This window comes from Psammomys obesus, unplaced genomic scaffold (genome assembly GCF_907164565.1).
Source record: "Psammomys obesus unplaced genomic scaffold, mPsaObe1.curated_primary_1811, whole genome shotgun sequence".
NCBI lineage: Eukaryota > Metazoa > Chordata > Mammalia > Rodentia > Muridae > Psammomys > Psammomys obesus.
In genome coordinates, this window is record NW_026589447.1 from 1136593 (window position 1) to 1163432 (window position 26840).

The following is a 26840-nucleotide window of genomic DNA, read 5'->3' on the forward strand; positions in this document are numbered from 1 at the left end:
GAGAATTTTCTCAGCATGATATACATTATTAAAATTTCTAGAGTTGCATTTACTTAGAAAAGAATTTTCCATGATTTTGAATCTCTTATATCTCAGTTAGGAACTACTAGTTCTAACCCTTCAGAATAAACTAAGGTGAAAGAAGTGAATTAAGAGTTATTGGTAAACTATTCATGGCATTGGGATTACAATCCAAGTCTCTTGTCTTAGAGATCACAAATCTCCCTAGTACTGAGAAACAAACAGCTATAGTGAAAATAGACTCGAAGGATCTTTAGAGAACCTCAGGATATCTGGGCCTGTTGTGTCCTTCAGGCAAATGGTAGACAAATTACCTTTATAGCACCTCTATAGTTGGATGACATGCTCAGCTTACTTTACCTGACTCTGTACTGCTTAAAATATTTATTAACATTTATTTATTTATCTGAGATGGAGTCTAGCTGTGTTATTTAAACTGGTTAAAAACTCCTGCATTTGAATGATAGCCTCCAAAAACAGCTGGAACTATAGGCATAGGCCAACAATGTGTGGCTCTTGGTTACATGTAGGATTTTTTTTACAATGTATGCATACTATTTTTATAATAATAAACAGTCTATGAACAAGAAGTACAGTTGTGGCTCAGTGGTGGAGTGTTTGTCTAGCATGTACAAGACCTGGGTTCAGTCCTCCTCATTGCCAAAAAATAATCCAATGAATATTTTTAAGCAGCTTCACCTTTTATAAATATTTCAATGCACTTTTATGGTTTGTGTATGAACATATACTGTATGTTGAACATATTCTGTCCACCATGTCCTCTGACTCTCATTTCTCTACCTTCTCTCTACGCCTGGATTCTAATCCCAATGCCATTAATAGTTTACCAATAACTCTTATTTCACTTATCAGTCCCCTTTGGCTTTATAGGCATTTAGTTTTACTTTCATGTATGTGTACTTGATTTTATGCATCAATATAAATTTTAGGAACTGCAAACAACAGAAATCTGGGACAAGTTAAATTTTAACATTTTATATTCAGTTCATTTTATTCTATATGTAACAAGAAGAGGAGTTTAATAGCTATACCAACTACAGAGCCTAGAATAATGCCTTACTAGATATTCTAAAATAGTTGTTAGTCAAAAAGTGCTTGTTAACCAAGTGTTAATTGTGATGGCTTATTTGTGATCATTTCCTGTGTGGCTAGTTCTATCAAAGAAAAATGTAGCTTTAAAGGCTATTTTGGAGTATGAGTAAGCTAAGACGTTTTGGCTTGCTTAGTGTCTTATTTTATATAAGACCACTTACTAGAGTCTTCTGCTGTGGGCCCTTAAACTGTTAGCAGCTATGAACAGCGGGCAACCTTGGGTATTCTACAACTGAAATCAACAGTCCTCTTCAAGTCACTCATGGTAAGCTTTCAGACACTTAAATTTCAACTGTGAATAAGCCTCTGAAACTCTATCCGTTATCAAAATGATTTTAGTTTTCCTCATTTGACAGTAGCCCAGTGATGAATCACTGAAAAGCAATAAATATAATGGCAATATTAGAATAAGGGCAAATTTTAATTCAATTGTATAGACAAAACATCTGTTTTTGATGCCATAGCCTTTCATGTCCAGCTGTATCAATTTAATAGTTGCTATACCCTATTACATTGTTATTTTTTTAAGATTTATTTATTTATTTTATGTATATGAATGCTCAGTTTTCACACACACCAGAAGAGGGAATCAGATGCCATTGTAGATGGTTGTGAGCCGCCATATGGTTGCTGGGAATTGAACTCAGGACCTCTGGCAGAGTAGTCAGTGCTCTTAACTGCTAAGGCATCTCTCCAACCCTACATTGTTATTTTTAAGAAATAAAAACCAAAGAATACATTTCAATCTTAATTTATTTACCATTTTACTCAGTTATGATAGCAGAAAAGAATACTAACTTCTTTGATCTGTCAAAAAGTAAATATTAAAGAAGAAAAATTTCCAAGACATATACACCTAGTTCTATCTCTGTTTCTATCATATATATTTATATATATGACATGATATATGTGGCCTATATATCATATGTATAATTATATACATACAGACAAAACCAACCAGATAGATTGAGGAACTGACATGGAAATCAATCATTTGTTGTCAGAGTCTGAAGCTTATAGAGTTTCGCCCTATGGCTCCTATGGGCCATCTTACTGAATAGCACCAATGAAAAGAAAGAACATTTTGCTAAAATGCAGCATCATTGGTGAGTTATAATGTTATAACTTACTATAAACTACTAGAGTAATGACAATGTTTGAAAGAACATACTAACAGCATTTAGCAATTTTGTAAGTTTTTTTTTTTCTTTTAAAAATCCATTGGCACTTTGGATCAATACAGTAACTGCATGACTTAAGCCAAGTTCATTGTCCCTGTTTCACAGACAAGAAAATGAAAGCTCAGTTGGATGTGACTTCTCAAAGATCATAGGGCAGGTAATATAGTGGTTATATCAGGATTGGAATTCATAGACTGTAACTTGGTCAAGTAATATTTCTATTACTGCCCTTTTTTTTCCTATGAAGATAGGAATACGGTGGGTATATGGTTGTGGAGCAATATTGAGATTTTTAATTCATTCCTGAGGTTGCTCCTATAGAAACAGAACAGATTTTTTAAGCAGTGTTTGTAAACTATGGGAACTCCTTGATAATTCTTTTTTTAATTTTTTTATTCTTTATTAATTACACTTTATTTACTTTGTTTCCCCCCTGTGGTTCCTTCCCTCCTCCTGTCCCAATTCCTCCCTTCCTCCACCCTCTGCATGCATGCCCCTCCCCAAGTCCATTGATAGGGGAGGTCTTCTTTTCCTTCCTTCTGATCCTAGTCAATTAGGTCTCATCAGGAGTGGCTGCAATGTCTTCTTCTGTGGCCTGGTAATGTTGCTTCCCCCTCAGGGGGAGGCAGTTAAAGAGTAGGCCAATCAGTTCATGTCAGAGGCAGTCCCTGTTCCTATTAGAATGTAACCCACTTGGATACTGAACTGTCATGGGCTACATCTGTGCAGGGGTCTTAGGTTATCTCCATGAACAGTCCTTGATCATGTTTTACTTATAGAAAAACAATGACACCAACACCTCAGATAATTAACTAAATGAACTCAGAAAATACTTTAAGAAGTTCTGGCTGACTCACAAGATAGGGATTTAATTTAGAGACACAGCTATGTAGAACATAAAAAGAAATTAATTTGTGGGTTCGAAAGCTGCCTTAGCACTTGCTGTTTGTTCAGACGGCCTGGGTTTAATCCCAGGACCTACATGCCATCTAATAACCACCCATAATGCCAGTTTCAGTGGGACCTGACAACCACTCTGGTCTCCATGTGCACTGCACACAGATTGTACACAGACATAAATACATGGAGGAAAAGCATCTTAAATTGCAGGTTAGAAATACTTGATAAATCCTGGAGCTAGCTCCTGTCTATTCTAAAGAAAAGTTAACTTTTATTATTAATTAATAATTAATTTTATGTGTATGTATGTGAGCCTGAGCGTATGTAGTGGACTGCATGCATGGAAGTACTATCAGAGGCCAGAAGAAGGTGTCAGATCACCTGAAATAGGAATTACATGAGGTTGTGAGCTGACCAATGTGGGTACTGGGAATTAAACCTTAGGTCCTCTTGTAGTAATCAGAAATTCTCTTAACTGTCAAGCCAGCTCTATATCACCAACATTTATTTATTTGTGTGTGTTTGTGTGTGTGAGCATGCACACGTGTGTGTGTGTGTGTGTGTGTGTGTGTGTGTGTGCATGTGTCATGTGCCATGACACATGTGTGAAGGTAAGCCAACAAATATCAGGTGTCAGTCCTCTACTTTTACTAAATGTTGGCTCAGAACACTGAACTCAGGTCATCAGGCTTGGCAGCATGGCCCTTTGAGTCATCCTGGTTGGCCCTGTTTTCTTTTGAAAGCAAGATAGAATGCCTGTGCTATGCTTCTAACCACCTAGTGTAAAAGACCAAAGGAAGAGGAAAGTCCGTGTCTTAGTTATGGTTTCTATTGCTATAATAAAACATCATGACCAAAGCAACTTGGGGAGGAAAGGGTTTAGTTTTTTCTCACAGCTCTCAGGTCACACTCCATCTCTGAGTGAAGTCAGAGCAGGAATTCAGTACAGAAATCTGGAAGGAAGAACTGCACCAGAGGTCCTGAAAGAATGCTGTTTACTGGTTTGCTCTTCATGGCTTGTTCAGCTTGCTTTCTTATACAACCTAGGACCACCAGCTACAAAGTGGAACTGCCTACAGTAGAATAGACCCTTCCACATCAATCATTAATCAATAATACATCACAGACTTGCCTACAGGTCTATCTTATGGAAGTTTTTTTTTTTTTTTCAGCTTAAGATTCCCTCTTTTGGGGAGATATATTATCAACCTTATATGAAACTCTAGGAACCCACCACATTACTGTATTTGTGGTTTACCCTTACCTGTTGCTATAAATCTATCATCTCCTTACCAAAGCTTCTCTGTGGCCTCATTCATGTTTTCACTCCCTTTATATAGAAGGCTTATTAAATAACAGTAGAATAGTTTGGGAATTAAGGTTCAATCTGAGGATATCAATAGGTTACAAAACAAGTACAAATTTAGAACTGATGCTTCCTGCTGTGTTTTAAATGAGTTGCTGTGTTTGTCTGTGTGTGTCTAAGCATGTGCCTTCTATGATACATGTGGAGGTCAGAGATAACTTGCAGGAGTGGATTCTCTCCTTCTGCCATCTGGATCCTAGGAACTGAACTTAGAATGTCAGGCTTGCATTAAGCATCTTTACCTACTGAGGCATGATGCTGACCCTTATTCCTGTTTTTGAGCTTTGAAAATATCTTCTTTTTCAAATAATTTTTTCATCACTATTTAAGGCATTTTTTTCTTTGAAACTGGTAAGGAAAACTTGAGATAATATAAATTTGTATTGTAACATATCAAATAACTATGCTTTAAAATTACTTAGTAATAGACTCACTTCTTTTATTTTCGTTTGTTTGTTTTTTGTTTTGTTTTGTTTTCTTGAGACAGGATTTCTCTGTCCTGGCTGTACTGGAATTCACTTTGTAGACCATGGTGGCCTCAAACTCACAGAATGCTGGGATTATAGGTGTGCACCACCACACCTGGCTTAGAGTCACTCTTTACTGGGAAGTTCTATATCTGCATAAAACAGAACTTATTCATTGTCTTGAGACAGTTATAGTGAATTATGGATCTGATAGTTTAAAAAGACATAACAAATTTAACAGACCTAGCTAAATTCTTTTATGTTTTGGTCTTTTAAATTAAAAATACTAATAAATATTCATTGTACATAGTCATTCATTTCAGAAAGACAATTTCTTTCAAGTATGTCATAAACGTTGAGTACATTAATCACTGATACCTTCCCTCTTCTTTCCATATCCTCTGTCCACTAGTCTAATTTCTAAATTCATTTCTCTTTTCCCCACACATTTGTAAACTTCTCCTCTCTTTTCTTCTCCATCTCAGAGGCAGTAATTCTAGTCATTTAGTTCTTTATATCTCAAACTCTCAAGATCATTCTTGGCTCTTCTCTGTCTTCAAAATCCTATTAGTCACTCCTTTAAAATCCTCCTACAATCATACCACTTCTTACTATACTGCCTCCACCCAATTCTAACCCTGGATATTTCCCCCCTTTGAGGCTCGCCTGCTCCTGCTCTTTCGAAATGATTCTCATTAGAAAAGTCAGAAGGATTCTGGTAAAATATAAGTCAGAGACTGTCATTCCTCTATTCAAACTCATCCACTAGTTCTCCATTCCATGCAGGAAAAGAAAGGACCTTTACTTGGGCTAACAAAGCTGGAATTTTATTGTCTGCATTCATCTCATTTCTTTTTCTTACTCTGGTCCCAGTCACACTGGTCTTCCTAAAATATATCATGCATCATCTGTTTCAGAGGTGTTTTTTTTTTTTTTAAACCTTTGTTTGCTTTCTTCCCCCAAAATCCACTGGACTCACCTTCATTTCACTCAGGTCTGTTCTCACCTTCTCCTTTATTACAGAGATCTCCTTCAGTCACAGTACAGTCTACTCCATTACCCTCTCTTCCTGGTTCTTTGCTATATTTTTCTTCACAGCACTTATCACCACAAACATTGCTTTTGTTTATCTCTACACTAGAAGTAAAGACCCCTGGGGAACAAGCAATATGTATTGAGGTCTGTTATGTACCAAGTCTTTGTCTAGGCAGTAAGAATATAAACATTAAACAAATAAACACAGATATTCTTATAGTGCTTCTATCCTACTGTGATATAAATTGCCTCTATTTACTCAGTAAATACACAGTACATACTTGGCAGAATAACAAGAATGGCTTTCAAAAAGAAGACTTGGATTGGCTTGCCACCTTTAACTCATTGAGACACTCATCACATCTAAAGAGATGGTTCTGTAGCCTCCTAAATGAAAGGTGAATATATTAGACAATTCCATGATCCCCTGGTACTCCTTATCCTTAACTCTAAGGAAGTACTAGCCCCATCTCTTCAATTGCTTCCACTTTCTGGAACTGCTTCCATCATTGTCCCTTATTCACGTTGACAAATGATAGCCTAAAAAAAATCTCAATTTCATCTTTATAAAATCATATTGCTTTGTAACCCCCTACAGACACATATCATCAGCAGATGTAGCCAGACACACTGTCTTTGAATCCAGATGGCTTTTCAACAGCTCAGAGCTATGTATCCTATAAACCTCTTAGCCAAAGGGGTACCGTTATGTCAATTGAGAGAGTGACATTGAAATACAGTGATTCAAAGACCCTGCCCAGGAGCTACTTCAACATTTTGTCATTCCACTGAATGTACTACTAGTTAACTCAAAGCTATCACACTCATAACAGGAATGGTTTTCATGGGTGAATCACTGCCTAGCTGATGGGCAAGTAAACACTATAAAGTTACATTACAACACCAACATTGAGACAAATATTAGGCCAGATTATAGGTTTTATACAAAAGGAAGTGGATCCTTGTCCTCAAGGAACTTACAGAGTAAAATGTTACATGCTTTGGTTTGGATTTGGACATATTAACAAATACCAAAATTGTTATAATTATCATTGAAAATAATGCATCCTATGAATACCACCATGGCTAAACACTATCAGTTCAAAAAATAGGATCAAATTATCTTGGCAGACACAGCTGATATGGTATTTCCCCAGGAAAGAGAAGGGCCGTAAGGAGAATGACCTTGAGGGATATAAACATACTGAGGGCCTCCAAACATACTGAAAAAAGACTGAAGATCTCTGGAGTTAGAGGATAAAGGATCCTTCTATTATTATTTGTATACTAAAGGACTGATTAGCAGGGTAGGCTGAAAAAAATCTGTGATATTTGGATAATACATGAGCTATAATGAGTATTTTATTAACATTTTGTAAGTCAGAGTGATAAAGGATCACTTGAGTAGACTTACCATCTGGTCCTTCACCACTTTTGCTTCTTTTATTGCGGCGAACACGCCTACTTTCTTCTTCAGAATATGTCTTTTCATCAGGAAAGAAGAAATTCAGGAGGGTCATCTATAAAATTAACAAGTAGATGTGTTAAAAGATTGGCCCAAGTTAGCTATATTCAACATAAGAAGCCAACCTACTAGTTTTCAATTGATGCTCTATCTTTACCTAAAATTCAGTATATCTAAAGTCTGAGTCACTCTTTCCTTTCACTTTTTAAATGACTTTAAACATGGAATCATTACTATTCTAATCACGTAGGTATGAAATTTTGGTTAATCTCTGAAGCCTTTCTATTCTTTGCTGCGTAGCTGTATGATAAATCCCTTAGGTTACATTTGTCTACAAACTTCTGGAGTTTGCCATAAACTTCTAATTTTCCTCCCACATTACTGATGGCTATCTGGAACTAGCCTTGGATATTCTATTACCCCATGGACTTCATTATCATATACATCTGATTTTATCAAATTCTTATTTATGCTCTGCTTTTAATTTGTTTCTAAAGTGAGGAGCATCTAATCCTGGGGTGCCAGTATGTCAACTATTTTTTTTTTTGTATGTCAACTATCTTATGGGAGTTAATTCATAACGAAGTACACAAAAATTCTCTGCCTTTCCCAAACTCCACCAGAACATGGTCTAGAAGACGCATTTTACTGAAATACAAAAGTTGATTGTTTTCCTATTCTGTTTGGCAGTTCAGAATCACTAAGATCAAAAACTCAAGTGACAACGCATGCTGGAGATTATGTGGAGAAAGGGGAACCCTCCTCCATTGCTGATGGGAGTGTAAACTGGTACAACCACTTCAGAAATCAATCTGGTGCTTTTTCAGAAAATTGGCAATAGGACTATCTCAGGATCCAGCTATACCACTCTTGAGCATATACCCAAAAGATGCCCCACCATTCAATAAGGACATTTGGTCAACTATGTTCACAGCAGCTTTATTTGCAATAGCCAGAATCTGGAACAAGCTAAGTGTCCCTCAGTGGAGGAATGGATACAGAAATTGTGGTACATCCACAGAATGGAATACTACTCAGCTATTAAAAACAAGGAAATCATGAAATCTCCAGGCAAATGGTTGAAAGTAGAAGAGGTCATCCTGAGTGAGGTAATCCAGAAACAAAAAGACAGGCTTGGTATACACTCACTTATAAGCGGATATTAGTTGTATAATATAGGATAGCCATCTACAGAGCTAAAGAAGCTAAACACTAAGGAGGACTCTAGGGAGGATGTTTAAATCTCATTCAGAATGGCAAACAGGATAGACACCAGAAGCGGTGGAAGGGAGGAAACAGGATGGGAGCCTACTATACAAGGTCCTTTAAAAGGATTCACCCAACAGGGGATCAAACAAGATGCTGAGACTCAGGGTCAAACTTTGAGTAGAGAGCAGGAAGTCTTACAAAGGAATAGAAGTGTGAGGATAGAGGGACATGGAAGGGACAGAAGCCCCACAAGGAGACCAACAAAATTAAAGGATCTGAGCCCAGGAGGTCCTGGAGAGACTTATGCATCAACCAAGGACCATGCATGGAGATGACCTAGACCCTCTGCTCAGATGTGGCCTATTTGCAGCTGAGTCTCCATGTGGGGCTCTGAGTGAGGAGAGCGGGGGCTGCCTCTATCATAAACTCACTTGACTGCTCTTTGATCACTTGCCCCCGGTGATGTGGCCTTCCTAGGCCAAAGAGGAAGAGGATCCAGGTAGACCTAATGAGACTTAACAAGCTATGGGCAGATGGCAATAGTGGAGAACTCCCCCTTTCAGTGGACTAGGGGAAGGGGATAGAAGGAAGAGGGAGGGAAAGTGGGACTGGAGGGAGTTGAGGAAGAGGGATATATAATCAGGATATATAATGAATAAACTATGAAGAAAAAAATTAAAATTATAAAAAGAAGAACCTAAACTTGTTCTCACTCAACTACTAAATTTTCATACAATAATATATCTGAATGAAATGTGTCTTGTGTTAAAAAATATTCATTTTGATATTTTGTCCTTTGCTGTCTTTTTTTTCTTTATTCACTTTGTATCCTCCTGTGGTTCCCTCTCTCCTCCCCTAACCAATCCCTCCCTTCCTCCACCCTCTGCATGCATGCCCCTCCCCAAGTCCACTGATAGGGGAGGTCTTCTTTTCCTTCCTTCTGATCCTAGTCAATTAGGTCTCATCAGGAGTGGCTGCACTGTCTTCTTCTGTGGCCTGGTAACGCTGCTTCCCCCTCAGGGGGGAGGTAATTAAAGAGAGGGCCAATCAGTTCATATCAGAGGCAGTCCCTGTTCCTATTACAATGGAACCCACTTGGATACTGAACTGCCATGGGCTACATCTGTGCAGGGGTCTTAGGTTATCTCCATGCATAGTCCTTGGTTGGAGTATCAGTCTCAGGAAAGACCCCTGTGCTCAGATTTTTTGGTTCTGTTGCTCTCCTTGCGGAGTTCCTATCCTCTCCAGATCATATTGTTTCCCACATCTTTCCTAAGATTCCCTGCACTCTGCCCAAAGGTTGCCCATAAGTCTCAGGATCTCATGTTTAAAGTCTTGGAGATATCAGGGATACAAGGCACATACCTGAACATAGTAAAGGCAATATACAGCAAGCCTATAGCCAATATCAAATTCAATGGAGAGAAAATTAAATCAATTCCACTGAAATCAGGGACAAGGCAAGGCTGCCCACTCTCTCTGTATCTCTTCAACATTGTTCTTGAAGTCCTTGCTAGAGCAATAAGACAAAGAAGATCAAGAAGATACAAATTGGAAAGGAAGAAGTCAAAGTATCACTATTTGCAGATGATATGATAGTATACCTGAGTGATCCCAAAAATTCTACCAGGGAACTTCAACAGCTGAATAACACCTTCAGCAAAGTGGCTGGATACAAAATTAACTCAAAAAAATCAGTAGCCCTCCTGTATACAAAAGACAAAAGGGCCGAGAAAGAAATTAGGGAAATAACACCCTTCACAATATCCACAAAGGACATAAAGTACCTTGGTGTGAACCTAACCAAGCAAGTCAAAGACTTGTATGAAAAAAATTTCAAGTCTCTGAAGAAGGAATTAGAAGAAGATATCAGAAGATGGAAAGATCTCCCATGCTCATGGCTTGGCAGGATTAACATAGTAAAAATGGCCATCTTACCAAAAGCAATCTACAGATTCAATGCAATTCCCATCAAATTACCAACACAACTCTTTACAGATGTTGAAAGAAAAATTCTCACCTTCATATAGAACAACAAGAGACCCAGAATTGCTAAAACAATTCTCTACAGTAAAAGATCTTCAGGAGGTATCTCCATCCCTGATCTCAAGCTGTACTATAGAGCAACAATACTAAAAACTGCATGGTACTGGCATAGAAACAGAATGGTGGGTCAATGGAATTGAATAGAAGACCCAGAAATAAATCACTCATGGACACCGATTTTTGACAAAGATGCCAAAACCATACAATGGAAAAAAAGAGCATCTTCAACAAATGGTGCTGGTCTAACTGGATGTCTACATGTAGAAAGATGGAAATATATCCATATTTATCACCCTGCACAAAACTTTGCTGTCTTATAATCGTTGCTTATAGTAGTACAATATGTTTTGTATGTAAATTGTTCTGCTTCACCTAATAATAATAATTATAGTTCAAGTATATACTTGAGGTGAGACAAGGTGGACAGAGTTTTAGACTTGAGGTGATTCTAAACCTAACTCTACCACTTACCACCTGCATAACCTTGGACAAATTTCTTAAGCTTTAATTTCCTCATCTGAATAACACTTTACTCATAAAAGGGTTGTAGGATTATTACAGCATCTATCTTATATAATACATACCCAATAAATGTTAGATATTGCTATTTTTAAAATCTTAAAATGAATGCATTTTTATTTTATTGTCAGCAGGAAAAAATAGTAATTCCAGAATCTTCATGTATGGTGCATTTATTAGTTGAAAAAAAATAAAGGTCTGTACCCAAGGAAATCTTAACAGTTTATACAAACTTCCTTTAGATCCCCATGATTTATTGTTTATATCAAACAATTATATTCAGTAACCCTAAGGTACAGTCATCTAGGAAGATACACCCATTTACTAAATATCAAACAACAAAGGAATATATGTAACCTATGGATTATTAATCACATTGCATTTTAAAACCTTTAGGTTGACCCACATGAGGAGGCCATTCTCCAGGGAGCTCCTAGACTCTCCTAATATAATACAGGCTATTGCCACTGTTCTTTGTTACCTACTGGAACTAGAGGGTAAGACCCTACTGCTGAAGACAGCATACACTTAGGTTAGAAGACAAAGAGAAATCAAGTTGGAACTGAGCTAGAAGCATCCTCCTTGTTGACTAGCATTCAAGCTGTTGGAAGATGCTATGAAGGCAGTTTAGGGAGAAAATTTATCAGAGATCTTAGCCAGCACCAGCTGTGGACCCTGCCTGCAACAACACTGACCATTAAGACAAGATATGTCCAACGGTGCGATAGTTGAGGGCAACCAATTGCTTTTTGATGGGATTTGAGGCCTACCTCACAGGAGGAAATGCATGCCTGGTACTACATGCCTAGTCGAAAGCCCATTGTTGGGGAAGTCACGGGTTCTAGGGGAAAGCTTACTATTTTGATGTTTTGCTAAATGGACATGCAATCAAACTGCCTTCTAAATATGTATATTTATAGTTATAGAATAGTGGTGCTCTCAACCCTCAGAGAAACTTTGCTTCAGTGGGTAGCAGTTAGTGCAGAGACTCATAACTGGTTAAAACAGACATACAACTACCTGGTTAGCCCCATAGAAATGTCACTTAAACCACTTTATAAATAGGCCAATACAATATTAATAATATTAAATCAAATTGGCATTTAAAATAAAATCTCAGTCATGCCAGGTGTTGTGGCCCATATTTGTAATTGCAGCACTCTGGAGGCTGGAGCAAAAGATCCTAAACCCAAGGCCAGGCCATGCTACTTAATAAAACTGTGTCTAGAAATCAAACAAGGAATCAAAAACACAAACAAAATAAAGACTGAAATCAAATCCCCAAACCAGAAAGACTGCCAATAATCTTGGAATAGAACAGGTTTTTTGTTTTTTATTTATTTTATTTTATTTTTTATAACTTTTGTGTACTAGGCCCTGGGCTATTTGGAATGGAATTTGGTTTTACTTCAAGGCTAGCAGAATAAGTGAAGGCCTATTTGCTTGTACACTAAATGAACCCAGTCTACTACAATCCTGAAGGGCTTTTGTTATTATAATTACATTAGAGATGAATACACGCTTTGTTAAAAAGGAGCTTGAGATCATCTGGGGGCAAGAGAGGAAGCACCTAATACAGACTGCTAATAAGTGAGGCTTCTTATAGGAGATGTCAGCATTAGGAGCCCTGAATGATGTCAGGATTTAGTGATAAGTGGGAAACGGAAAAGGAATTCCAAATGAAAAGAGCATTGTATTTAAAGTCTCAGAGGGGAAAAGTGAATACCATTTCTAAAACTACAAGTAACATAGAGTAAGTGGTAGGAGGTGGAGAGGAATGGTTAGAAATGAACAAGGGGTATTAACTATTATAGAATTAGATCATGTTAAAGAATTTATGCTGGATCAACAGCAGGTGGTCATGGGAAGGACTTTTTCCTGCCAAATAATTTTTGCTTTATGAAAATTATAAATATATTTTACCTATAATGAAAATGTTATTTTAAAGCAAGGGGTTTGAGAAAAGTACACATTCTTGTAATCTCTACCCAGCTCAAGACATAGAAGAACATTTCCCTGAGTAGGCATGTTTTCCCTTGCACCCCTTCCAGTTCTTCTTAGCATCTTGTGCCCCAGGTTGACTTCAGTTCTGATTTATATCATCACAGTTTGGTTTCTCCCATCCTAGACTAAAGTCTCACATGTGAGTGAACATAATTTTCATTCAATATGCCTATGGCATTAATTTCTGTTGCTATATGTATAAGCATTCCTTTTAATAATTAGTAGCATCTTATTATAGGACTCTGTCCCTCAAATTTTTCAAGTTTTTTTCCTTGACAACTTCATACATATATAATGTATTTTCATTATATGTACCCCATTTCCTTCTTTTATTGTCTTCCCATTCCCTCTGAATCTCTTCTTCCCAACATGTCCCCTTCGTAGAATTATGTCTTTCTTTTCCTTATTTCTTCTAACTTCATCAGAGTTGCCTGCATATGCATGCGTGTGGTGTTACTAATGAAACCTGGGCTTCTTACCAGTGGCTAAAGCCCTGAAGAAAAATGACTCCAGCAGCCATTAACTTCCAATAGCTCCTAAGGCATCTTATGCCTCAGACCCTCACCCATGCTGGAATGTTAATGGTTCCAGTGTTATACAAATACTATATAGGTAACTGCAGATGCTGAGTTCATGAGTGTTATATTCATGTCCTGTCCAGAAAAGTGTTTCCCAGCACTCTGGCTCTCATGTTCTTTCAACCCCTCTTTACAAGATGTCTCTTGAGCTTACAGCATAGGATAGGGGCTATCACTTTTTTTTAAGTGCATCCTCCTAGCGATGTACATCTGGGTCATTTCCAGTTGTGGCTATAACAAATAAAGCCAACTGGAACATTTATGGGTAGGTTTTGTGTAGAAATGTCTTTATTTTTCTTGAAAAGACATCTAAGAATGGGACCTTTCAGTTGTACGATAAGTACCAAACCGCTTTCTAGAGTTATAGCAGCATTTATGTGTCCACCAACAATGCATGGGAGTCCCACTGTTTTCCGTATCTCCAGTACTCAGCAATGTCATTAACCTTTATTTAACTCAGTCTGGTAGACACAAAACAGTGTTTCACTCTGGCTGTTTTTTTTTTTTAATATTTATCTATTTTTCTTTTTTGCAATATACTTTTAAAAATTATTATTATTAATTATAATTTATTCACTTTGTATCCCAGCTGTAGCCCCCTTCCTCATTTCCTCCCAGTCCTACCCTTCCTCCCTCATCATCCTGTATATGTCCCTTACCTAGTCCACTGATAGGAGAGATCTGCTTCTCCTACTATCTGACACAAGCCTATCAGGTCTCATCAGGACTGTCTGAATCCTCTTTCTCTGTGGCCTAGTAAGACCACCCTGCCTGGGAAATATGATCAAAGAGCAGGCAACTGACTTCATCCCAAAGATCGCCCCTATTCCTTTCACTAGGTAACCCCTATGGAGACTGAGCTGCCTCGCAGGAGCTCCACAAGATCAACAGATCAAAAAATTCAGGGTTGAGGGGGACCTGCAGAGACTGATGAATCAACCAAGGACCATGCATGGAGAGGACCTAGACCCTATGCTCAGATGTAGCCGATAGGCAGCTCAGTTTCCACTGTGGCTGTTTTTTGAGTTCTTAAGTTTCCTTTCTAATGTCACCATGTTGTCAACTACCAGATTTCAAGTCACCCACCTACAACATATTCTTCAGATCTTTCAAATTTGCTGCTACAGGTTTGACATCTAATTAAAACACCAATTAAGCTCATGTAAAAATAATAAACAGGCAGAAAATGTAGTTTTGAATGGTGCTTTCAGTAAGATGCACATTGCCTAGATTAGAGACCATTTGCATACTGCTTGAATTGCAGCTGGAATATGAATCTGTATATACCCAAATTCTAGAAGGGTATATTATTATAATATAACGGTGTTCCTGGGAATGAAAGGATTCCAAATGTAAATGGACAACCTCCCCTCTATTGCCAGTTACACCCCAGACATGGCTTCATGTTTCATGGTTTCCTCTAAAGCACAACTTGTGTGTGAGGTCTGGTATGAAATTTTGTGCGTTCTTACATCCTGGTGGTGGCAGAAAAAGAAGTTGTTCACATATTAACTGTTTCAAAGTGTCTGATGACAGCTTATAAGAATTCAAGCTTCCAGAACAGGAGCTCTAGAGAGAAGCAAACTCATGCAGACAACAGAAACAATTCCAGCTTCCACGGATATGGGAGTTTCTCGGAGTCTCTCAAGAGGCATATTGTTGACAGTATGGGATATTCATAAGTCAAGTATTCACTAGAAAGGGACTGCTTGAATATGAAAATTCTTTCAATGGGTTATTTTTTCTCAGACCCTAGAAAAAAACAACACAAAACACTTTTTAATCCAAAATGATTCCCTATTCACAATGCCCTATTTGAGTCTCAAAGGCAGGAGAGAAAACTATACTGTATATAGAATAATGGTAAAGACAACAACAATAGCAAAATCGTCAGTAGCTTCTCGTACAAGAAGTTTTTTTTTTCTAGCTTTAGTTTTGCATTCATTAGCCTGGCCTCCAGAGGCATATTGTAGAATATGAACAAAATAGCCTTCTCTTTTAAAATATTGCTTTCCTATTGCATAAGGAGAGAGCACAAAAAATGTTGGACACAGTCAGGCATTTTGTTCAAGGGGAAAAATCCAATTCTTTACACTTTATTATTTGATTATATTCTTGTTTATTATGGTAAAATTTCATGGTAAACAGCACCTGGAGATTACAGGGATCACAGCTAGAAACAATTTGTTAACAGTGAGACACAAGGGATATATACATTATTGTTAGTGACTCTCCAGGTATTACTACTACAAACATTTTTTCTCTAATATCAAAACCCATAAACTTATTGGATACGTTTCACAAGGCATAGAATAAATTTAATTTAATTCCTTTTCTATTTCATTGCTAACATACTGAATTTTACTAGATGATTCATAGGAAATGAATCATAAGCCTTTTGAGGGAAGGAGTCTATTTCATCCATTTTTTAAACTAGTGCTTAGCCCTAGTCCTAGCACATAGTAGGTCCCTGATAAATATCTCTCTGTTAAGAGAATAATTCAACTATCTTAGGCAATTTATGCTGCTATAACAAAGCACTTGAACCTGAGTAATTTATAGTGCACATAACTTCACAGTTTCAAAAGCTGGAAAGAGAAAATAAAGGTTCAGATGATTGGTGAGGGCTGCACTCTATTTTCAAGATGGCACCTTATCAATACATCTTCCAGAAGGAAGGAATGCTGTATGCTGAAAGGAGGAAAGCAAATGCAAAGGAGAAAAGATTGTTTCACGAAGACTCTTATAAGGCCTTTATCTCATTCATAAGGAAGGGACTCCTATGACCTAAGTAAATCTTAGAGGACACCCCACTTGATGATGTCATTTTATTAACAATACTTAAATTTTTAGGGAGTCCACATTTAAACTGTAGTAAAAACCCATTTCTTAAAGCCACAGTATGATTTCATCCTAATTGGGCCTCTTTTGAAGACCAACCATATATGATTAATATGAATTAAATTGATGGGATCCTAGAAGTGAGAGACCTTTTAGGTGAGTGTTTTCAAACCTTGATAAACATCAGAATCACTACATATGAGTATTAAAATGCAGAATCTTAGGCCTCCACCCTCCCAAATTAAAACTGCATAAGCCTGAGGTACCTGACCCAAATTTGCTCTTCAGGGGATTGGAACACATACAATCTCCGAGTCTTACTTCAAGAAACTTCTGAGACACAGCCCAGATGCCCCTCAGTGGAGGAATGGATACAGAAATTGTAGTACATCTATACAATGGAATATTACTCAGCATTAAAAAACAAGGAAATCATGAAATTTGCAGGTAAATGGTGGGATCTGGAAAGGATAATCCTGAGTGAGCTGTCCCAAAAGCAGAAAGACACACACGGTATATACTCACTCATATAGATGTATAATACAGGATAAACCTACTGAAATCTGTACACCAAAAGAAACTAATCAAGAGGGAGGACCCTGACTAAATGCTCAATCCCTATCCAGAAAGGCAAAGAGAATGGATATCAGAAGAAGGAGAAAAGAGGGAACAAGTCAGAAGCCTGACACAGAGGACCTCTGAAAGGCTCTGCCCTGCAGACTATCAATGCAGATGCTGAGAATTATGGGCAACCTTTGGGCAGAGTGCAGGGAATCTTAGGAAGGAAGTGGGAAACAGTAAGATCTGGAGAGGTTGGGAACGCCACAAGGAGAGCAACAGAACCAAAAAATCTGAGCACAGGGGTCTTTCCTGAGACTGATACTCCAACCAAGAACTATGCATGGAGATAACCTAAGACCCCTGCACAGATGTACCCCATGGCAGTTCAGTATCCAAGAGGGTTACATTCTAATAGGAACAGGGACTGTCTCTGACATGAACTGATATGGCCTGCTCTTTAATTACCTCCCCCTGAGGGGGAAGCAGCATTACCAGGCCACAGAAGAAGACAATGTAGCCACTCCTGGTGAGACCTAATTGACTAGGATCAGAAGGAAGGAAAAGAAGACCTCCCCTATCAGTGGACTTGGGGAGGGGCATGCATGCAGAGGGTGAAGGAAGGGAGGGATTGGGATGGGAGGAGGGAGGGAACCACAGGGGGATACAAAGTGAATAAAGTGTAATTACAGAATTAAAAAAAAAAAGAAACTTCAGTATTGTTGGTTCTGTAACTAGTTTAGGAACTAGACTGAAAAGGCTATGTTCTCTTTCTTTTCCTTAGTAAAACTGGGTTCCTGAGCAGCTAGTGTTTTCTACCTTTTCTTCTGTCAATCTTAATCAGGTTATAAAAAGTCAGTATTTCATCTCTCTTAACAGGAGAGATCTATATATCGGGCTGTCTAAAATTAGCACATCTTTTACTTAAAATTTTTTCCCTTTCAATATTATGGAGTTAATTTATTTAATCTTTCTTATTGCAGCCAATGTCATCTCATCATCATTATCATCTATCAATAATCAACAAAGACCTTCTGAAACATTAAATGATTTATACTCTAAGGGCCTGAAAAGAAGACCCTGGCTAAGCACTTGCTGTTTTAACAGAAGACTGAGTTCAGTTACTAGCAACAACATCAGAAAGCTCACAACTGCCTATAACTTCACTCCAGAAGATCCATTGTCCTCTTTGAGACTCCACAGGAATACACACACACACACATACACAAAGAGAGAGAGAGACAGAGACAGAGACAGAAAGACAGACACACAGATAGACAAACACACAGAGGGACAAACAGATACACACACACAAATAAAATACATCTTTAAAAATAAAAATAATTTATGCTCTGAAATGTCCGTCTTTTCTTCTTGCAGTGCTAGGGATTAGACAGGGCTTTGCACATGCTGGGCAAGCATTCTACTACTGAGCTATATCTTAAATACTTAACAAAATCAAGTGCTTACATCATAGCAAGATAGGAGTATTCCTGTACTAATTAATGAGGCCTATTAGTATTATCTAATGAGCGTGGTAAACACATCATAGATATAAAATGAATCAAAAGGTGGCACTGAACACACTTTTAATCTCATTAAGAACCCTTAACATGCTTTGATTATAAACATTAAGTCTAGAGAAGGTCAATAAGAGTGTTTTCTTTTGAACAAATATTGAGTACTTAGCACATAGAAGATACTGAACTACAGAGTATTTAAACCATGCGTAGGCAAAATGCAAATAACACTATTATTTGTAGTGGAATGATAGCACTTCATTGAAAGAGATAAGAAAAGTTTCCAATTCAGTGATAAGAAGAAAGGCAGAGTATGTACTGACTGCTGAACAGAGAGAAGAATAGTGTGCCAATTTCTGGGAGCAAGCAAACAACAACATTCAACATTGATCAAAGCATCATCACACGGGTGGTACCACCAGCAGAGTCTGGGTAGCAGTGGTAGCTATGCACCAAATGAAATTGACTATTTGGGTATCTCTGATGTGGATGCTAGGCTTTGCTATCCATGAAGACATGTGAAATTAAAGATAAACATGTAAAGTTAAACATGAAAACTAAACACAATAAATATTTTGGATCACATACAGCACTAAAAGCCATCTCTGAATACTGCTTCCCAGGCAGTTTGACTGAAAAATAAATCAGTGTCAATCCACCCAAACCCACCATCTGTGGATACCTCCCTGGGACCATTGGCAGGTCACCCTCCCAAGTCCATCATCTGTGAATACCTTACTGGGACCAGTGCCTGGTGGCTCAGACTTTGGGTGCTCACTGTCACTGCCTGTGGAGTGAATGCCTTCTTGTACTGAGGGTGAGGCTCCAAATCTGGGAGCCCACTCTCGCAGTCCTGTGGACACCGTCTGGGTACTAGCTGCTCCTGGTTCCAAACCCAGGAGACCACACTCAACATCTTGTGGATACCGCCCTGGTCTCCACAGCTAGTGGTGCTCACTTTATAGCCCTGTGGAGGGAATACATTCAGGTACTGTAGGGGAGGTATGGCTCCATTCTGCCTGGCTCACCCGGGTCATTCAGCCAGCACAACACAGATAGTGAACACAGTGGAGCTGAGCTAGGGTCGGGACCCAGTTTCCATTCCCCACCATCTTAAGGAAGCCTGCGGGGCACTGGAGCAGCTATAGGCACAGAGATCTATCTGCCAGTGCCCCAGCAGCCTGGCTCACATAGGCCAGAATCAGTGAGCCCAGCAGACAGAAAACCCAGTGGAGCTGGGTTAGACACCTGACCCAAGTTCCATTGTCCTTATCCAAAAGGAGGCCTGTGGGGCACTGGAGTAGCTCTAGGTTCTGAGACCTTTCTGCCCACTCCCCAACAGCCTAGCCCACATGGATCAGAAAAACAAAAACAAAAACAAACGACAAAAATACGATATTTTCCTGCCTGTTCTCCAGCTCACCTGGGTCGGAAATAATGAGGCCAGCATAGCCAGTGAACCCAGAGGAGGTGAATCAGGCTTGTTACCCAAATCCCATCCTCTAATATTTTAAGGAAGCCTGTGGGACACTGGAGCAGCTCTAGACTCAGAGATCTTTCTGTCTGTGGCCCAGCTACCTGGCACACAGCTACCTCACAAACAGTGAGCCAGCAGAGACAGTGAATCCAGGGAAGACTACTCAAGACTCCAGAGACAGGTGGATCCATTCTACAGTATAGACTCCAGGAATAATCAGTCAAGGCTACCAAAAATCATGGGTAGAGGCTGGCATAAGAATACAGGCAACAAAAACAAGGACATCATGATTTCACCAGAATCTCCAAAAATCAACAGATATTCTATTGCAGTGGAAACATGGGAAAGTGATTTTTAAATCTGTAATTATGAGGTTATTCAAGGCACATAAAGAAGAAACAAACAAAAAAATAGAGGTACATAAAGAAGAAATAAACAAAAATAAATAGAGACCATCCTGGGCAGATAGGAATCCACATTCAAACAGATGAAGGAAATGGTTCAAGACAGGAAAACAGAATTGGAATCAATAAAGAAAAAAAAAAAAAAACCAGAGAAAATTCTGGAGTTGGAGAACTTAGAGAAGAGATCAGGAGCTACAAAGGTTAATATCACCAACAGAATACAAGAGATGAAAGAGAGAATCTCAGGTGCTAAAGATACAATTGCAGAAATTGATACACAACTCCGAGAAAAAATAAAATCAGAAAAGTTCCAAACACAAAACATGCAAGACATCAAGGACACAATGAAAAGATGAAACCTAAGAATAACAGGGATAGATGAAAAAGAAGATTCCAGGCCCCAAGGCCCAGAAAATATTTTTGAGAAAATCATAGAAGAAAATTTCCCCAACCTTAAAAAAAGAGATGCCCATAATCATACAAGAGACCTATAGAACACCAAATAGACTAGACCAGAAAAGAAACTCCTCCCACCACATAATAATCAAAATAATAAATCTACAGAAAAAAATATTAAAAGTGGCAAGAGGAAAAGGCCAAGTAACATATAAAGGCAGACCTATTAGAATTACACCAGACTTCTCACCACAGATTATGAAAGCCAGAAGGGACTGGGCAGGTATCATGCAGACACTTAGAGACCACAGATATCAACCCAAACTACCATATCCAGCAAAACTTTCAGTCAACGTAGATGGAGAAAACAAAATATTCCATGACATAACTAAATTTAAACAGTATATACACAGCAATCCAGCCCTACAGAAGATACTAGAAGGAAAACTCCAACCGAATGAGATCAACTACACCCAAGAAAACACAGGATAAAGACACCATCACAACAAAAAAGCAAAAGAAAACAAGCACACAAACACAATCACCACCAACTCCACAATAAAAGAAATCATTTGTCACTTATATCTATTAACATCAATGATCTCAACTGTGTAATAAAAGGACACAGACTAATAGAATGGTTGTGGAAACAGGATCCAACATTCTACTGCATTCAAGAAAAACATCTCTGCAACAAAGATAGACTCTACCTCAGAGTAAAGGGCTGGAAGATGGTTTTCCAAGTAAATGGACCCAAGAAGCAAGCAGGAGTAGCCATTCTAATATCTAATAAAATAGAGTTCCAACTAAAATTAATTAAAAGAGATGGAGAGGGACACTTCTTCCTCATCAAAGGAAAAAATCCACCAGGAGGATATCACAATCCTGAACATCTATGCACCAAACACAAAGGCTCCTGCATTTGTCAAAGAAACATTATTAAAGTTTAAATCACACATTGATCCCAACACGTTAATAGCAGGAGACTTTAGGACCCGACTCTTGCTAAGGGACAGATCATTGAGACAAAAGATAAACAGAGAAATAATAACATTTACAGAGGCCTTATATCAAATGGACCTAATAGATGTCTACAAAACTTTTCACCCAAACATAAAAGAGTATACCTTCTTCTCAGCACCTCATGGAACCTTTTCAAAAATTGACCATATAGTCAGGCACAAAACAAATGTCAACAGATACAAGAAAACTGAAATAATCTGTTGTATCATATCAGACCACTATGGTATACAACTAGACCTCAACAATAACAGAAATAACAAAAAGCCTACACACACAGGGAAACTGAACAACTCTCTACTCAATGACAGCTGCGTCAGGGAGGAAATAAAGAAAAAAATTAAACACAACCTAGAAATCAAGGAAAATGAAGGTATAACTTACCCAAACTAATGGGACACAATGAAAGTAGTGCTAAGAGGAAAGTTTATAGCACTAAGTGCCTTCATAAAGAAATTCGAGGCATCTCATACAAGCAACTTAATGGCACACTTGAAAGCCCTTGGAAAAATAAGAAGTAGAGACATCCAAGAATAGTAGATGGCTGGAAATAATCAGGCACAGGGTTAAAATCGATAAACTAGAAACAAAGAGAACAATTCAAAGAATCAACAAAATCAAAAGCTGGCACTTTGAGAAAATCAAGAAGATAGACAAACCCTTAACCAAAATAACTAAAAGGCAGAGGGACACTATCCAAATCAACAAAAATCAGAAATGAAAAGAGAGACATAACAACAGACGCTGAGAAAATCCAAAGAATGTTATGTTCTACTTCAAAAGCCTATATGCTTTTGAAAATATAAATAAAATGGACAGTTTTCTTGATAGATTCCATTTACCTAAGCTGAATCAAGATCACATAAATAAATTAAATAGTCCTATATCCCTAAGGAAATAGAAGCTCTCATTAAAGGGCTAGATGATTTCAGTGCAGAATTCTACCAGACCTTCTACAAAGAGCTAACACCAATACTCTTCAAACTATCCCGCAAATTAGAAACAGAAGGAATATTACCAAACTCACTCTATGAGACCACAGTCATTTGATATCTAAACCACACAAAGACTCAACAAAGAGAACTTCAGACCAATCTTGCTTATGAACATTGATGCAAAAATACTCAATAAAATATTCACAAACCGAATCCAAAAACACGTTAAAGATATCATCCACCACGACCAAGTAGGCTTCATCTCAGGCATTCAGGGGTGGTTCAACATACGAAAATCCATCAATATAATCCATCATATAAACAAACAGAAAGAAAAAAAAATCACATGACCATCTTCTTAGATACCAAAAAAGCATTTGACAAAATTCAACACCAGTTCATATGAGAGATCAGGGATACAAGGCACATATCTAAATATAGTAAAATATAGCAAGCCTATAAGCCAACATCACACTAAACAGAGAGAAACTTAAATCAATCCCACTGAAATCAGGGACAAGTCAAGGCTACCCACTCTTTCCTTATTTCTTCAACATAGTTCTTGAAATCCTAGGTAGACAATAAGATAACTAAAGGAGATCAAGGGGATACAAATCAAAAAGGAAGAAGTCAAAGTATCACTCTTCACAGATGTTATGATAGTATATAAGAGTGACCCCAAAAATTCTACCAGAGAACTCCTGGTAGAGTTTATCTAGCTGAGAAACACTTAGATGTCCCTCGACTGAATAATGGTACATTTAACAATGGAATACTACTCAGCAATTAAAAACAAGGAAATCATGAAATTTGTAGGCAAAGGATGGAACTAGAAAACACCATCCTGAGTGAGTAACCCAGAAGCAGAAAGACACCCACGCTATATACTCACTTATAAGTGGATATTGACCATATAATATAGGACAAACATACTAATTACCCAGTTTTGGCTTGTACAAGTTACCTAACCTTTATCAAATAGTGGTTTATATATCTTAATATAAATTTTATTCTCCTTAAATAGCACCCCAAAGAGCATTGAGAATGCATTTAGACTTGTCCTTAAGACCAGTATGAAATCTGTTTAAGATGCATATCTAGGGGAAAGGTGAGCTATTTTAAATACATGACTACTAATGAAAGAGGGAGAAATATACCCCTCCTTCAGCTTTTCATGTCCTATATTCATCTCTATTTCTGATATGCAGAACAGAGGTGGAGAAAGTCAAGATTCTTGGATTGATTTGTATCAATGGACAATACAAGCGTGTCCAGATTTTATATGACTTTGAAATGTATAACCACCACAGATGTCACATTTACCTCATTGATCTATTTTATTGTTAAGGGTCAGAATCATGCTTAATGTGAAATGGCAAGAGGGGACCACCACTACTGGGATTTTGGAACTCAGCTGGCCTATCAGCATTAAAACTATGATCATTGGTGACATATGTGGAGACGCAATGATAGAAGGATACCCAAGCATCTTTGGTATGGCGAGCTTTATAGAATAACCACAAGCAGGCAGAACATAAGACATATTGTAAAGGATGCACTAACTTATAGCTTCAAATAACACAGCATAACTGTGGGCTGCTGGGGAAAATAGCAGCAGAGACTAGCTAGGAATACAGTATGGAATTTGGAAACTTTTAAAGGAAGGCTTTCAGCTGAACAGAAGTTGAACACAGAAATATAGGTAGTGACAGGCTGTACAAATAGCAGTTGCAGGCAAAAATAAAAAAGCAGTATATATGTGTTATATAGACAGGACTTTTGGTTGAAGATTTAGAAGTGACATTTAATTGAGAGGAAGGACAATGATATATACTGATGTCACTTCCTTCCCTTAGGATTTATCTGTTAATTTAATTTGTAATTCCTCATATTTCTAAAGAACAAAGCACTTTGGTATATTAAAGGACAAAGAAACATCTCTATTTGTAATACTTGGAAATCACTAAAAATTATCATTTGTGAGTAGGACCCGATTATAAATCAGCTGCATTCTGAATTAAGAAAATCAGTTCAAATGCAACATCTTAATTATTAATTAAACACTGAACATTGTATAACTGCATTATACTTTACCTTCAAAATGCTGGACTAACTTAGGCCAGAGCACCAAGGTGACCAAAATGAGATTGCCTGTATAATTTATTTATTTTAAACTAGGACTTTCCCACCTGTTCAAAATTTCTCCGGCAACATTTTTTTTTTTCCATCTCAGAATCAATAGTCATCTGTTTCTCAATTTTGCTCTTACCTAGTCCTCACTGGCAAATTTCTCAGTCAAATATTGTAGAAAACTTAAGGAGTAGAGAGGATTTTAGGGAGACATAAACATTCTGTTTAAGTTGATGCTGTAAACTAGTTTTAATCTCAAATCATCTCTCTAAAATGAGAATAAAGACAATAAATTACAATAACCACGTAGTGTAGATCTTCAGTCTAAATACTTGAAAGGCTAGGGTAGGAAGATCATGATGGGGAAGAAGGAGAGGGGAAAAAGAGAGCGGGAGAAGCAAAAGAAAGAGAGAGGGAGAGAGATAAGGAGAGAGGGAGGAGAGAAAAGGAGAGTGGGTATAGGAGGAAAGGAAAGGATGGGGGAGAGAAATCTCAAAGATCAGTTGCTAAGTTCACAGTGAAAGGTTAGGCAGGATAAGACGGAAGAGTCTAAGATACAAATATCTTAAAGACAGGCAAGTTAATCACTGGTGATATGATCAGGAGGGATTCAGCCCATAATAACTGTCTGAAACAAGCCTAAGGATTAGAAAAAACAGTAAAAGGCCTGGGCTCAAATTCAGAATGTTAAATACTGTAAAACTAGAACCACCAGGGGCATAAAAGGATTGGCAAGAAAATTGCAAGGCTAGAAAGAAAGACCATTTCACTGTGAGTTTAGACAAATCCAAAGTTGCAATTCAGTTCTCAGTTAACTTGTCATTTTTGTTCTTCCTCTGTCCAAGTGGGGCCATGCCTCCTGGTGAGGTAAATACCAAGGAACCGGTTGTGTGACATAATGGCAGGCCAATATCGTTCCAGTAGCTGTGTAACAGACAAAAAGGAAAAAAAAATCGATATGGTTGTTGATTAGAATCCAGTTCTAGGAACAGAAGGAAGGGGAGGAAGACCTCCCCTATCAGTGGACTTGGAGAGGGGCATGGGAGGAGTTGAGGGAGGGAGAGTGGGATTAGCATGGGATGGGAGAAGGGGATACAGCTGGGAAACAAGGTGAATAAACTGTAATTAAAAAAATAAATAAAGAATCTAGTTCTAGAGTGTATCTATGGAAAAATCTATTTCCTCAGAGGAAAATTCCTTTCATTTGAGACCCTAACATCGAATAAAGAAAGCTTCTTACTAAATATTGTCTCATAAGTCTTTTCCATAGTATTTCAACAGAGCTATCTACTCAAAAGAAATTAGGGTAAAATATAAGCAAATGAAGTGCAGCAAGACAACATTTTCATTAGAGTTAAGTTGATGTAGATCCTATGTTTTGCTATTAGTTTTAAGGAGAAAGCAATCTTTCCACAGAGCAAGGGAGAATTAGATTTCATCACTGCCTTCTAATCTCTCTCATAGAATTTTTACCCTAGTGAATCCTCTATTTTCTACTAAATGATAAACAGTGTAGATTTGTTCAGCTCATACCCAATTGCCCCCAATTACAAATATTTCCAAAAGAATCACCAGAAAACTAACAAACTTTAAAATTTAACAGGTATAAAGACATGTAAACAAACCAAACCATGTTGGCAACCACTGCCTCCCAA

The 26840-nt window shown here is 37.8% G+C and overlaps 1 protein-coding gene across 4 annotated transcripts in view; it reads right to left on the bottom strand.

Moving 5' to 3' along the window:
• Positions 1–26840, bottom strand: part of Eda (ectodysplasin A) — a 435364-nt gene that overhangs the window by 104515 nt on the left and 304009 nt on the right. For all 4 annotated transcript variants that reach the window (XM_055605108.1, XM_055605107.1, XM_055605106.1 and 1 more), the window contains exon 2: positions 7498–7603. In XM_055605108.1, coding sequence (XP_055461083.1) covers positions 7498–7603 — 106 coding nt within the window. The remainder of the gene's footprint in view (positions 1–7497; positions 7604–26840) is intronic.